Source organism: Gymnoscopelus microlampas (genome assembly GCF_963454915.1).
Source record: "Gymnoscopelus microlampas genome assembly, chromosome: 8".
NCBI classification, from domain to species: domain Eukaryota; kingdom Metazoa; phylum Chordata; class Actinopteri; order Myctophiformes; family Myctophidae; genus Gymnoscopelus; species Gymnoscopelus microlampas.
Window position 1 is genome coordinate 11,301,483 of NC_139945.1, and position 14,800 is coordinate 11,316,282.

Genomic DNA, 14,800 nt, shown 5'->3' on the forward strand with positions numbered 1-14,800 from the left:
CATGATGCTTTGTTTCGTCTCATTCCAGCATGTTCTCCCAAGCAGCGATCTTCAGCCATTTGGCCACGTGCTTCTCAATCACCTGAGGGACCAGACATTGAGATACTTCAGTTCTCCATCGGACTATGAAGTAGAAATCATGCTGAAAGAATTCATATGTTGCAGAACTCAAAAGTACAAAAGCAACAGTGCAGCCATAACACATGGGAATGCACATTATTATGGTAGCTTTATTTCAAAAAACGTTTAAGAACTGTTACACGGCGCTTTAAAAAGTGACCACAAATGGACACAATAAAACGTGAATATAAAATTAAATTAATACAATTAAATATACAGAACAGACATAAAACACAGCTCTTGTTCTATCTTTTAAAGATAATTTCAAGATGATTTCTTTCTGCTGCAATTAAGATGTTTCAGCAAGACCACAGTAAACTAGAACGTGAAATAAAATAAATCCTGTTGTCCCACAGTATTTATTAGGTAGGTAGCACAGTGAAGCACACCGACCTGTCTGGCCTTCTTGAGGGAGCTGCGGTCGGCGGCTGCACTCATCATCATGTCAGCACAGTGGGCCGTGTCCTCGATGAAGATAGCCTGGTCCTTCTCTCCCTCCTTCGTTCCGTTCTTCACCACTGACAGCTCCTGCCACGGATCAATGCCACCTAAAGGAAATGACCAGCGATGTGAGAGAGAGGCCAGCAAACAGCAATATCTTCTTCACCCTAAGTCAATTACTTGGCTAATTAGTCATTAGAGCCTTGGCAAACAGTCTTTGTATGGACAATATGAACTAGAAAGGTCTCTGCCAGGCCGGGTTGCCTACCCAGGGCTGTAACCGTCAAAACCCGAGGAAGCTGGGGGGGGGGGGGGGGGGGGGGGTTAATTTTTACAACATACAGTTCAACATTTTGCATTTGTGGCGCCCCCTATGGTCAGAAGTGAAAGCGCTTTTGGAGGTTAGCTCTATAGCAATCTGCGAACCCATCGTCAAAGAAAAGGGAAAAACAGCGCACTGTGCAGTTTTTCACCTTTGCATTTGACTCTGGGGGTAGCGCATAAATAGGAACGTGGCCACAGGAAATAAGCCCGTTTGGTCTGCCCTCAGCCCTCCTCCTCCGGTGGTGCGCCTATGTTTTCATTCCCACTAACAATATTTCTCCACGGAACGGAACACTAACACCTTTTCTCCCACGGAACACGGATCGTTTTGGTCATAAGCCCACTTGTTTCTATGACGGCAGAACAAGTTAAAATGTTACAAACTTTCCGTGGTTTTGTCGGCTCCGAGGACGCTGTTGTTAAATGAGTTTGGGTTTGTTTCCAGTGGGAAGCGCACGCACAGATGTAAATCCCGCCCACTAAAGCGCGGCCTGCTTCCTGATCTGAAGGCACGCCCACTTCTATGCCAATGTTCACACGTTCTGAACGGCCCTCCCGACAGATGCAGTAGCGCAGCTCTGAATCTGTTCTTGAGAGATTAGCTCTAGAGAGGCCCCTCTATAGAGCCCTCTATGATTCCAATTCAGGGTTGATTGGATGTTGTTTGTTTTTTGTAAGAAATAGGTCTCTCCCACTACTTGGAAGCAAATTACAGTTAATTATAATAGAATTTAAAAAATATTATCGGCCAAAGTAAGCTAGTATAATGCCACCAAGAGGACGATTTGAAAATGTTGGGATGCAGTGGCTTCCTTAGCCTACAGCAGGGGTCTTCAACGTTTTCAGCCCAAGGACCCCCTAGCTGAGAGAGAGATGAAGCAGGGACCCCCTCTATATTGTATACAATTGTGTTTCAACTTTTTTTTTTTTACTTGGTCTGCTCTTTTTTCCCTCTACACCTATACTTCTTTGCCAAAAATAGCCGATCTACAAGCTCACAACGCAGCTTGTAGATCGGCTATTTTTGGTTTAAGTTCTCCTCAGAAAAGGGATGCTAGGGTTCAAGTGGTTAATATAAAAAAATAATCATATCACACAAAGATTTGGCGGACCCCCTGTAGTAACTCTGAGGACCCCCTAGGGGTCCCGGACCCCCTGTTGAAGACCCCTGGCCTACAGGCAGAGTGCACAAAAGTTTTGACGCTGAGAGGTCCAGCGGTATGCAAGATTCCCTCTGGATTCTCTCTCTCACACACACGGGCGAAAACATAATCTCCCTGGCCAAGATAATGATTTTCTTCCATGTTCTTTTACTTTTTGCATTGCTGGTCATGTAGGAGGTGGTTGTTTCTAGACACCCGATCTACAGTTAATTTGCAATGAACGAAAGTGCAGGAGTCAAAAAATGTGAGGGAGACAATTACTTATTGGTCGATGAATTATTAAATCAGCTATCATTGTTTGAGTCGGTGCACTGCAGAGAAGTTCAGGTGTTGCAGCAAATCCCTAATCTGTGTTACAGACTGGAGAAAACTTTTATTCCAAAATGTTGCCCTACAATATGAGAGAAAAATGACCCGTGTTCATCCAAAATGATTGCTAGTCATTTGTATGTGCCTCCTTTAGGCCAAATGTTTCACTTGCAGATATCTCAACATGTAATGTGTCACTGTTGTGCAGAAACTGAGCATATCCAAAACCATAACTTATCAGGAAATGGAAAAAAGAAACTGTGTTCTAATGGATCCAATTTAGTTAATATTTAGTCATAAGCGCTTGTTAATACTTTTCATACTTTACATTGGTTAAAAATGTATTTAAAAAAACACAGACAGACTTAACCACTTTCAACAAATGTTCAAATTTTCCAACATTTTCAGGAATAAACGAAAATAGCTTGTAGATCGGTTATTTTCGCTGCTTTTGCATGACACTGTCATACTGAAGTATAAAATAGGGCATTAATTTATGATAAAACATAAAAAGATGAAATATGGAGATGGAGATACAATGTTTCTGCCCGACAGCGAGACGGTATGTAATGTAGTGATGCTCACCGTTGACGTAGAGCACTCTGTGCGTGCGCGGGTGGTCTGCTCCATAGTACTTGTTGGTGAAGGCGATGCGTTCAGGCAGGGTCTGTTCAGGGATGTTGAACAGGATGGGACACAGCTGGGTCTGGGCCTGCAACGTCATCATCCTGGAGAATGGACAACTGGAGTCCTCACATGTCTCAACTGCTCATGCAAACACACACCAACATGTGCACACGCATGCACACACATTCACATGAACACACGCATGCACACATAGACACACATTCATGTCAGCAGAAAAATATAACTCAGAACACTAAAATGCCTGAGGTTGTCTCACTTATGTGAGTGTGGGTGGGTGTATATGTATGTATATAAACATGTATATACGTATATGTATGTACATTTTATATACATGACATCTGTTACCCATATATGGAGACCACTTCAAACTTTCTGACCCGTTTCAGTGGTCTGTCCAGTGGTCAATTCCAGTTTCAAGTGATCTACATACGGTATATGGGCATGTTACGTTTGTGACCAGGGGTCATCAATATGTCCGTACATGGACAAATATGTCCGGGGAAAGACTTGTCCTTGTCCGTAGCAAAGTTTCACATATCATTATAATGTTCTTATTTTGATCACAAGACCTAATTACTGAATATTAGTCTTCAGGTTTTCTTCAAAATATGATTTACTAGGACTCTATGGCACATAGGAGTCCACTAGTACTAGTGGTTCTCAAATGTTTTATTTGCAAGGACCTCCTTAACTACGGGTCCATTTGGTTCCATTTGTACACTCTCAGAATTACAGACCTGTTATGGTCATTCAGGGCTAGCTCTATGTGTTACTTTCTGGTAATATTATTGTCCACTCATTTTGTATGCCCGTGGCAAGAATAACATTTCGACAAAAATGTCCACCTTAAGCCCGCATGGTGGTGACCCCTGTTTGTGACATGCTGTAAGTGCTATGTCACAGATGTCACGTATATGTATATAAAATGTTCATGATATGTACGTGTATAATATACACGTACATCTATGTAGTGTGTACAATATTTATATGTGCCGGTAGATAATATATAGATAGTATAACTGTGCATAACTTGTAGTTTTCAGAAGGTGACATACCTGTTTCCTGTTCCAGTTCATTTTTCCATCTTCGTCTGATTGGCTCGGCAGCAGGTTTGAACCGGAAACACCCATGACACACATGTGTTTCCAGTTTAAATCTGCATCTGAGCCAATTAAGCAAAGCTGTGGGAAAATGAACTGGAACGAGAAACAGGTATACCACCTTCTGAAAACTGGGACTATAGTTATAGTCACGCACTGTGTGTGTGTGTGTGTGTGTGTGTGTGTGTGTGTGTGTGTGTGTGTGTGTGTGTGTGTGTGTGTGTGTGTGTGTGTGTGTGTGTGTGTGTGTGTGTGTGTGTGTGTGTGTGTGTGTGTGTGTATGATGGTCTTACAGAAACCAAACTCAGTGCAGGACTGGTAGAGCCACTGTCTCGCTCCGCTCCTGGCTGCCTCCTCTGATGTGTCCAGCAGGTCATTCACCGCCTGCTCGTGGGACGCATCCAGACACTCCTCCTCACCTGTAGAACGATACACCTGGAGAGAACACACAAAATACTCCAGTAAAGGTAAAATCACACCCTGTGTGAAGGTAGCGGCGCCTTTGATACATTTTGTCATCGATATGTGTTTATAATGTGTTTAGAGCCACGTGTCACGTGAAGCTTGACCAATCACTTTGTTGACGGGTCTGACCAATCAGAGCGTTGACGGGACTGACCAATCAGAGCGTTGACGGTGAACACGGACAAAGTCAGAGAGCAGGATCCGGTATAGAGCGGCTAGCGCTGCTAAAAAATACCTCAGAAGAACAGTACTTGAGTACATTTACTTAGTTACTTTCCACCACTGCCTTTGAAGGGTCAAACAAAAGTTGCTTATTGGTCTCAAAGAATGATGCTGTGAAACCAAGAGAAACCCATAGAGTTATAATATATTGGAGAAACCTGACAGGAAGACAGCAAATTCGGTAAGCAGAAAGCCAGCAAGCAGAAAACATAACAGAACCAAACTCACATAAAAAAGTGTACATAAAGGACCAAAACAAAGCTGTTTCTAATTTGTGATTTGCCATCCAATATGCAGTGGTGGAAAAAGTTCTCAAATGTTTTACTTAAGTAAAAGTATCAGTACTGCAATATAGAAATACTCCATTACAAGTAAAAGTCCTGTATTCAAAATTTACTTGAGTAAAAGTACAAAGGTATTGGCATAAAAATGTACTCAAAGTACCAAAAGAAAAATAACTCATGCAGAATGTCCCATTTGAAGTTTTCAAATGTATAAAAAACTTTTGAAAATAGTAGATCTAAAAGCTCACAATGTGTTGCATTATGAGGCATTGTGAGCTTGTAGGTCGGCCATTTTCAAATGGCTGAAATGTATATAGGCTATATAGGGCTGAAGTGGTTAATGTATGTTTTGTAATAATCAAAATCTACAAAGTAACTGATAGCTAAAGATTAGTAAAAAATACAACATTTGCCTCTAAGAGTGGAGTACAAGTATAGGAAATTGGAGATAGGCCTACTCAAGTAAAGTACAAATACCTCAAAATTGTACTTAAGTACAGTACTTGCGTAAATGTATGTAGTTACTTTCCACCACTGACAATATGACTTAATGCCATTGCCACAGCTCGTGGTTGTCATGATGAACACCTGCTGTTTGATTACAATCACCTGTATTTTGCCACCAATGTCTGCCATCCAATACTGTGAATTATAGATCAACAGCGACCTCTGGTGTCCATAATGTGTGCATGACGAGAGTAGGGCTGTCACAATCATGACATTTTATGATTACGGATTAAATTACAAATAATTACAATTTAACATTTTTTTTGACAATGATCAATTGTCCAATGACTAATTCAAATATATAATTGACTATGGCCAAAAGACACATGCACAGCTAGGACCAGATGGAAGCAGAGAGTCACAGCCTTATGTTCCACCACAGGGAATGAAGAGGATTAAGTAAGTAAAACAGGCCATATTTAATAATTGTACTTTCATATTTTATTTATTGTGGAAATCTCATTGCGGCTATTATTGGCCTTCAACTCTAGTCCCATATTGTGCTGATCAGAGCAATGGTCAACACTGCTGTTGTGGCCCATATGTGTGCAGTTTTAGGTTTTTGGGTGTGAATATTCAGAAAGAAATTTGCCCCCAAATAGTTTCACTCTAGGCAAGATCAACATGACAGATTATTACAGAGTATTAGAACCATCTTAATCGCTCGAGAAAGATTTTCTGTCGGCATCACTGCCCTAAACATGTAGTGTTGTTGTTAGTAGGAATAAACATAGAAGCACCCGGGAGGAAGTGGACTAAGAAAGGGGAGGAGCCAAACCGAGTTCCTGTCTCTTCCCCCTTTTTTTTACCGAATGGGTTCCAAGATTGGAACCATCTAGACATGTTGTATACATGAAGTGTGTTTTTATGCCAAGTTTGGTGCACACTTATCCCCTGGTGTGACTATTCTCATGGCAGGTCCCTGAACAGTGTTTGTGGCAAATTTGGCGTGGATTGGAGCAACTGTGGCACCCGGGGCCAGGGGCCCTTGGTGTGGCTATTCTCATAGCTGCCCCCTGGGACCAGTGTTTGTGCCAAGTTTGATAGCAACGGTGCGTCTCGCAAAACCGGATGTTAAGGTTGTGACGCCCGCCGTCTATTCAAATGTATATAGGACATAGTGACAGTCAGGCTGTGTGTGTGTGACTCATACCTCAACCAGTCTGACAAAGCGGTCGTAAGCCTCCTCTTCCTCCTCGTAGGCTTCGCTCTTATTGGTCATGAGGACACACAACTCGTCGATAGACATGACTGAGCCCTCGTCGTTGTACTGCACCGTCCCCATGATGATGTCGGCCAAGCTCTGCATCAGCTCAATCTGAAGTGTGGAGCAGCGGTGGAAAAAGTACTCAAATGTTTTACTTAAGTAAAAGTATCAATGCTGCAATGTAGAAGTACTCTGTTACAAGTAAAAGTCCGGGGGAAAAAATGTATTTGAGTAAAATTACAAAAGTATTGGTATCACAATGTACTTAAAGTACCAATTTGGTACTTTAAGTACTTTATGGATATTTTTTAGTTTTTGTCGCATTTCTAAGCCAATAATTCGATGACCAGCGGACCGGTAGGCAGCGGTTCCGGTAGGAGACACACAGGAGACTCTTTGTGTCTCCTACCGGAACCGCTGCCGGTCATCAAATTATTGGCTTAGGAATGCGATAAAAAAAAATATATATCCATGAATTTCAGTCTCCATGGTGTGCCTAATCGATAGGAAAAAAGTCATTTTGGGGGTGACCTATCCCTTTTAAGCAGCCCAATCAAAAGAAGCCTTTCTTTCACCTGATCCTCTAGGTCCTCGGGGACCTCACAGCAGCCAAAGTCCTTGGCCACGTCGGTGGCATTGCCTCCCATCAGCTGAGCCTCGACGGCAGCAAAGGCCTCCCACACGTCCGACACGCACTGCAGCGAGGAGAGGTGACAGGGACAAGACATATCATCTCTGTCAAAAGAAACCTTGCATGTCCGGTTACATTTCAGAAAAAAAATGTTCCAAAGGATCCAATGTAGTTATTATTTAGCTCTTGTTAATACTTAGTAGCAAACATAGCAGATCTATAAGCTCACAGTGAGCTTGTAGATCTGCTATTTTTGCTATACTTTTCTGTGACACTGTAGGGCAGGGGTCTTCCACGTTTTCAGGCCATGGACCCCCTAGCTGAGAGAGAGATGAAGCAGGGACCCCCTCCTCTATATTGTATAAAATTGTGTTTCAGATTAAACTTTTTTGTTCACTTGGTCTGCTCTTTTTTCCCTCTACTACACCTCTTTGCCAAAAATAGCAGATGCGAGGCGTTGTGAGCTTGTAGATCTGCTATTTTTGGCTCAAATTCTCCTCAGAAAAGGGATATTAGGATTCAAGTGGTTAAGGTATAAAAAAAAAATCATATCACAAAGATTTGGCGGACCCCCTGTAGTAACTTTGAGGACCCCCTAGGGGTCCCGGACCCCCTGTTGAAGACCCCTGCTGTAGGGCATTCGTTTACGAAGAAACGTACAACGTTGGCGGAGATATGAGGTTTTTCTGCCCGTCAGCGACAATAAGGGTTCAACAGACAACAGCAATCGAAGTAATCGTCTAATTACCAATATTTTTCAAAATTACCGAAAATAGCACATTTACAAGCTTTGAGCTTGTAGATCTAATGTAGAGCTATTCAACATTTGTGTGCGACAGTGTTGTATGAAAAAGTATAAAGTAGGGCTTAAGTCAGACTAATGAATACAGTCTGACATCAATTATTATTTTATTTTATTTATTTTAGGATTATTTGTGTCAATTCGTTGATATATTACAACAATTGATATTGAATGTCTCCATACCTTCTGTGAGCCGCCAACTTCCTCATTCATCAGACTCAAGCCAACGATCTGAAGGAGAGGAAATGGTGGATGAAAATAGCTCATTTATTTGTCAAGCGACAGGGACAGGGTTGAGCAACACAGTATAAATGAGTCTTACCTTGTTGAAGGTGGAGAAGTCCAGCTTAGCTTTGACCGGAGCAGAGGAGGCCACAGCGCCATAGACCAAGTGAGGAAACTGTAGGAGACCATGCAGAATAAACATAATGAATAGAGATGTATACAACAGAGTCCTTTGTACACTAGTTATAGCCAGGGCACTCTTTCCCAAACAATGGGTTGGTTGGGACCCATGCTGGGACCAATTTTTATGGGTCGCGACTCGCGAGTAAATGTCGCCTTCATATATATTATTTATATATATATTTTTTCTTTGTTTCCTACATTTAAAAATATTATTATATATTATTACAAAAGATTTAAAAAAAAATTAAACAGGCCCGGACTGCTGGCCTAGCGGTCCGGGCACCTAAGCTACAATGTAGCCTGACAGCATGTCGCGGGCTTGTGTCCCGTTGCGACGGTCTTTGCTGCGTGTCATTCCTCATCTCTCTCCCCCGTTTCCTGTCTAACACACTTCACTTCACTATCAATAAAGGCATACAAAAATGTAAGATTAAACAAAACAAATCACAACTTTTCATCAATTAAAAACAATTCCACATTTTTTTCCAAAGGTTTTTCATGAATAAAAAGAATAAATAATTCCATGAAGAAAAAACAACTAGTTTAGGTCCTGGGCAAACGTCTAATTTTTATTTTGGGTCTTGAGCTAAAACGTTTGGGAACCACTGTTATAGGGGTCCTTGAAATAAAATTAAAATGTATATGTTTATGTATATAATGTATATGATTTGTGTCCACACCTTCCCTCTGAACCAGGCAGACAGGGCTCCGGCGTATGAACCTCCGAAGCTGATCCAGGTGTTCAGGTGGCTCAGGCTGAAGCGTTCGGTGATGTACTGGTGAAACTCTGCCATGTCACCTAACCTGTACGCCACAGGAAGCAACGCAACACAACGTAAACACCTTGTGGCTCAGCTCCAGTGCAGTATAAAGTACTCTCACACGTTCCTGACAGATGCATGATGAACATGAACACAGGTATGCATGTAAGCACGCGCACGCGCACACACACACACACACACACACACACACACACACACACACACACACACACACACACACACACACACACACACAACCAGTGCTCACGCCTGCACGCTGCTCAGGTCATTCAGGTTCTCTGTCTCCAGGCCGTCAGGGTTGATGCTGTCGCCATAGAAACGATGCTCCAGGGCCACCAGCAGAGCTCCATGCTCCTCAGCCATGTCAACATGGTGACCTGCATGGGTCAGTCCAGTTACACTAGTAGGTTATTATCACACACACGTGTCAACATGGTGTTCTGCATGAGTTAGTCCAGTTACACTAGGTTACTGTCACACGCACGCACGCACGCACGCACGCACTTGGTTACTGTCACACACACACGACCGCTGGTATAGTAGCAATATTGCAGATATTTCTGCCATTATTTGCCTTTTTTGTGCAGACACCGGTCTGCAGTTATGTAGCCAATGTTTCTGACTTGTGTCTGATAGTATAACTAAGCCCAATAAATAACGTTCACAAATAGCTGATCTACAAGCTCACGACGGGTCACCAAGCAATGCCTCGTGAGCTTGTAGATCTGCTATTGCTATTTGAAGGTTTTCAAATAATTTTCAAATTGATTCAAAAACGTTGCACTTTTTGACAAAATATCAGCCAAACATCGGTAATCGTTGGACTAGGACTCTCCAAAATCAGGATTGGCATCGGATCCTGAAAGTCTGCAACCGGCCAGGCTCTAATTGCAGGCAGTGAAATTCTTGTACTTCAAGCTTTTCTCCACAATGTGAAAAGATTTAATTTTGTACCAAAAATAAGACAGATTTGAAGCTAAAATGTTATGCAGTAACTAGTGGAGCTACAGATCAATGAAGGCAAAACTCTGCACATGAAGTTTCCCGTTTTGGAGCAGTTACTGTATACTACAGTACCTAACTGACAGGCTGAAGAGAAGTTCTTTCTTTCTTTCTTTGTTTATTTGTTTATTTGTTTATTTTTTTTATGTAGAACCTTTCTGCTTTATTGGACAGAAGGTGGGGTAAAGATGCATGTAAGACATGGTGGTGCAGCTAACTGACTGTGCCTCCAGGGACCTCTGTGAAGTTTAAAGTGAAAGGCAATTATGAGGAAAGATTTTGTGAGGATGGTGGAAAGCGTACTGTATGGTTAGGAAAGGAGACGAGGGTAGGAGGCAGGATAGATAGAAGCTGACACTGCGTGTGGTAGGTAAGATCAGGCTTGCAAACAAGTATCATGTTTAAGACAATGCAGTAAGTATATTATTGCATGTTTTACTTTCTTTTGGAAAGCTGGGGAGCCAAGCTGGCAGAACATGATAGGTCTTGTAGACCAGTGGTTCTCAAAGTGGGGTCTGGGGACCCGCAGAAACCCCACTGGGGGTCCCCTGCAAAATGAGGACCAGTTTAACTTGCCCAATGAGGAAATGTACCGTATAAGAATGACTATTCAGATACTGTATGATTCACTCTCTCCACTGTTAGACCATCGCCTATAGCAGTGGTTCTCAAACTTTTTCGTGCCAAGGACCCCCAAATAGACACTTATTAGACCGCGGACCCCCATTTGAAGAGATAAGCCAGGGACCCCCATAATAGAAGATTTTTACGCCTCTCTAGCAGTGATTTCAACCATCTTAATTTCAAGGACCCCCAGTTTGACACGCATTAGGCTACGGACCCCCATTTAATGGCATGTATGTCTCTGGGACCCCAATTCATATTGTAAAATCAATGTTAATTTAACTCTGAGAGTGTACAAATGGAACCAAATGGACCCTAACGGGTCCATTTGGTTCCATTTGTACACTCTCAGAGTTACAGACCCATAAGGGTCCATTTGGTCCCTGTCCATCATTTAGCTGGGGACCCCCTGGAACCCCCTCAAGTACCCCTGGGGGTCCCCGGACCCCACTTTGAGAACCAATGGCCTATAGTGTAGTCAACAAAAATCTAACAACAAAAATCCTCTCTAAAGGGAGTCCCTGGTACAAAAGAAAAAACTTTCCTGCAGCCAAATACGTATCAATTGTGGAGGTCCTTGATATGAAAATGAGAGACTCTGTATAGAACTAATTATCATTGCAGTTAAAAACTATTTTGGCGAACAGGGTAGGGCAGGGAGGCATGGGTGTCCTACCTGCCAGAACGCTGAACTCTGAGATGGGTCCCTCTCCTCCGATGTAGAGGAACACTGGACCGTGAGGACGTTCCCAGTAGGCCTCATTCACAAAGAACCTCTGGAAGACACACAGAAAGACATAAGCACTGCACCCATACAGTAGGGATACACAAAGAGATGCAGGGATGAAAATATATGTGTAATATTATTATTGTATACTATATAATATAATATAATATACTATAGTAGATTATTATAGTATATCGTGTCTGGGTTCTCAGAGAGTAATGCACAATTATCATCTTTGTATTGATGCTTTGGCAGTGCTGGAATGGAATCTTATCAGGCTAATAAATCAAGAAGTGCACAACATTGCTGTCGGGTGGAAACCTTCGTTGTCCAAAACCAGTCATTCTTCATTATAATTTTTAAAATGTTGAGCTGGTAGATCTGCTATTTTTACTACACAACTTTTTTTGTGTGACACTCTTGCGTGATGAACTAGGGCATAAATTTACAAAATAAACATAAAAAGTTTAAATATGGACATTTTGCGCGACAGCAGCGATAAGTACGGGTAAAAGTATGATGAAGTAAAGTGAGGTGACACCTGAGGGAAGGTCTCGTCACCCTGCTGGTCAAAGTGATCCAGCGGCTGGTTGATCTTCCCTTCCTTCACGTTGTCCACAGGCCCGTGACCTTTGAACGTGCGTGTCAGAACACGCTGCTTGGCTTTCTGGATCTGCTGCTTACGCACGCGCTCCTTGATCCTCCTCAGAACCCGTCCTGCCAACAGAGGAGATAACCAAGTAGTTTGACAAGTCGACCACTTTCAACCTGCCCTTGTCATATCTCTCTCTCTCTCTCTCTCTCTCTCTCTCTCTCTCTCTCTCTCTCTCTCTCTCTCAGAGAGTGTATGTCATTATCACAACAAAATTCAATTATAGCTATTTTTGTGCTAACCCTAACCCTCTGTACTACAACAAAGTATAAAATAACCCTGACCCTAACCCTAAGCCCTTATAAGGCCTGGGGCTTAAGAGGTCAAACTAAAGAAAAAATGTGAGAATACAGAAAGAAACCAAGAAACAGTAACAGACAAAAATATAGAAAGGTGCAGGAAAACATATCTGTTATATTCCATTCAATATTTATGCCTTTTTTGTATTTTGTATTGTAGATTTTGTATTTTAGCAAAAACATGAAGAATTTCACTTTCCCATGGCATAGGCTAATCTCTGTGCAATGGTAACCAGTGACCTGGTGCTGATAAGGTCCAACTGCCTCTGGTAGCCTGGAAGCTTCTTATCTGACACGTGCAGCCGCTTGATCGATGCCAACAGCTTGTTTACATTTCATGTTTACATATCGTCTTGTTAATTTGATGAACCCCATGAACCCTTCATGTTAATTTGCATTACATTTCTCATTAACAGTGGCGTACAGCTTGCAACAATCCCCATGTTGTTATGTATGTGTATTGGGTTATTATATTTTTATATTTTAGCAGGTGTAGGCAACCTTAGGGTGCCAACATTGGCAAAGGGGAGGGTTGTCACTAGCACACTGGCAGAAGTGTGAGAGAGAGGATTTTTATTTTAAAAATGAAATATGAAAAAAAAAGTCAGTTAAAGTAAGTCCCCTCACATCTGGATGGAAAATATATATTAAATGCACATAATTCGACAGTTACTCAAACTCTGAACTCTGACTGGGGAGGGAGTCTGGGAGAGAGGTGGGGTCATGATTGAGTCTAATGATCATCCTGATATTTCTAAAGAAAGAGAAATAAATAAAGGTTATGTATATGGACAATCAAACTCTATTGGATATATTTTATTTTGATGTGGTGTCATAATTAAACATAATGTTGATATGCCACACTGACTATCAAGAAAATAAAAACATGGCACTTGGTATCAAAAAAGGTTACCGACCCCTGTTTTAAAGCAATGTTGCACTTTATATATGATAATCGCTGTACAAATAACACTGCAGTCTATAACTTACAGTATATGTCCTACCCACGATTTAAAACCCAGTCTCCTTGAGTCCTGCATGAGACATGGAATTTCTACCACTACCACTCTTTTAATAAGGCATCCCCACTTGGTCTGGGGATAGGCTTTATTGCGCTTATGAGCTTTCAGATAGTACTACTTTGCAACTAGTAGGTGCCCTATCCAACACCAGGGCCTAAATTTCTCAATGGAAGAAGAGTCGGTAGACCATTTGCAGATGTACTTGTTATATTGCATTAACTTAGCCTACTCTATCACACAGATTGGTTTTATTCATTAAGATAAGTTTGGATTGCAGATTTCAAGTCAGCATCATACATGAACTGCCTGGGTATTTGTTTTTATTAGTTTTTAGTTTTCCCCCCCTTCATTTGCAAACAATCGATACTTCTCGGCACTTTTTAATATTTTTTGTTTTTTGTTTAATTTTTTTAATTTTTCTGCAATTCGTTTGTCATAGCTTATCACTAATGAATAACCAACATGCGTACTATAAAGTGAAGATGTTCAACAATAATTAACAGTTTATATTATATAATACATGATAACAGTCACTCCATAATTCTGATACAAAATACAATTTCCTTTCAAAGTAATCATATTCATGGGATGGCAGATCGACTCACCTGACTGAACAAAGTTCAAGAGGAGAAAAAGTACAAGACAGTATACTGGTGACAGACGCATCTTTATCACCTAAATGTCCCACGAGGAACACCTGCACCTAGCTGAACACACACACACACACAGATGGTATGTAATCTTCCTGAAAGCTGCGTAGCTCTCCAAATGCTCCTCAGAGAATGGCTGCAGTAAGGACCTGGCACGTTCTTTTGAGTTGCTGGGGTCACTGCAAAAATGCTCTTGGCTGTGCATAATGATACTCTGCTAGTGGCATAGCAAACCTTATCAGGACCAGCTGTGTGTGTGTGTGTGTGTGTGTGTGTGTGTGTGTGTGTGTGTGTGTGTGTGTGTGTGTGTGTGTGTGTGTGTGTGTGTGTGTGTGTGTGTGTGTGTGTGTGTGTGTGTGTGTGTGGGGGGGGGGGAGTACGTTTCGGTAGTGACACTACCGAAACGAAAAT

The 14,800-nt window shown here is 41.8% G+C and overlaps 1 protein-coding gene across 1 annotated transcript in view; it reads right to left on the reverse strand.

The window, feature by feature from the left end:
- The window catches only part of prss16 (serine protease 16), a 15,694-nt gene extending 1,119 nt beyond the window's left edge, over positions 1-14,575 (reverse strand). The window contains exons 1-13 of the mRNA XM_084065057.1: positions 14,345-14,575; positions 12,308-12,483; positions 11,716-11,815; positions 9,661-9,790; positions 9,312-9,435; positions 8,546-8,623; positions 8,407-8,454; positions 7,366-7,485; positions 6,737-6,901; positions 4,399-4,540; positions 2,943-3,122; positions 514-668; positions 1-82 (exon numbers count right to left, since the gene is read on the reverse strand). The exon at positions 1-82 is cut by the window's left edge and continues 1,119 nt beyond it. Coding sequence (XP_083921183.1) covers positions 20-82; positions 514-668; positions 2,943-3,122; positions 4,399-4,540; positions 6,737-6,901; positions 7,366-7,485; positions 8,407-8,454; positions 8,546-8,623; positions 9,312-9,435; positions 9,661-9,790; positions 11,716-11,815; positions 12,308-12,483; positions 14,345-14,405 — 1,542 coding nt within the window. The 5' untranslated portion in view covers positions 14,406-14,575 and the 3' untranslated portion in view covers positions 1-19. The remainder of the gene's footprint in view (positions 83-513; positions 669-2,942; positions 3,123-4,398; positions 4,541-6,736; positions 6,902-7,365; positions 7,486-8,406; positions 8,455-8,545; positions 8,624-9,311; positions 9,436-9,660; positions 9,791-11,715; positions 11,816-12,307; positions 12,484-14,344) is intronic.
- Positions 14,576-14,800: the final 225 nt, after the last annotated feature.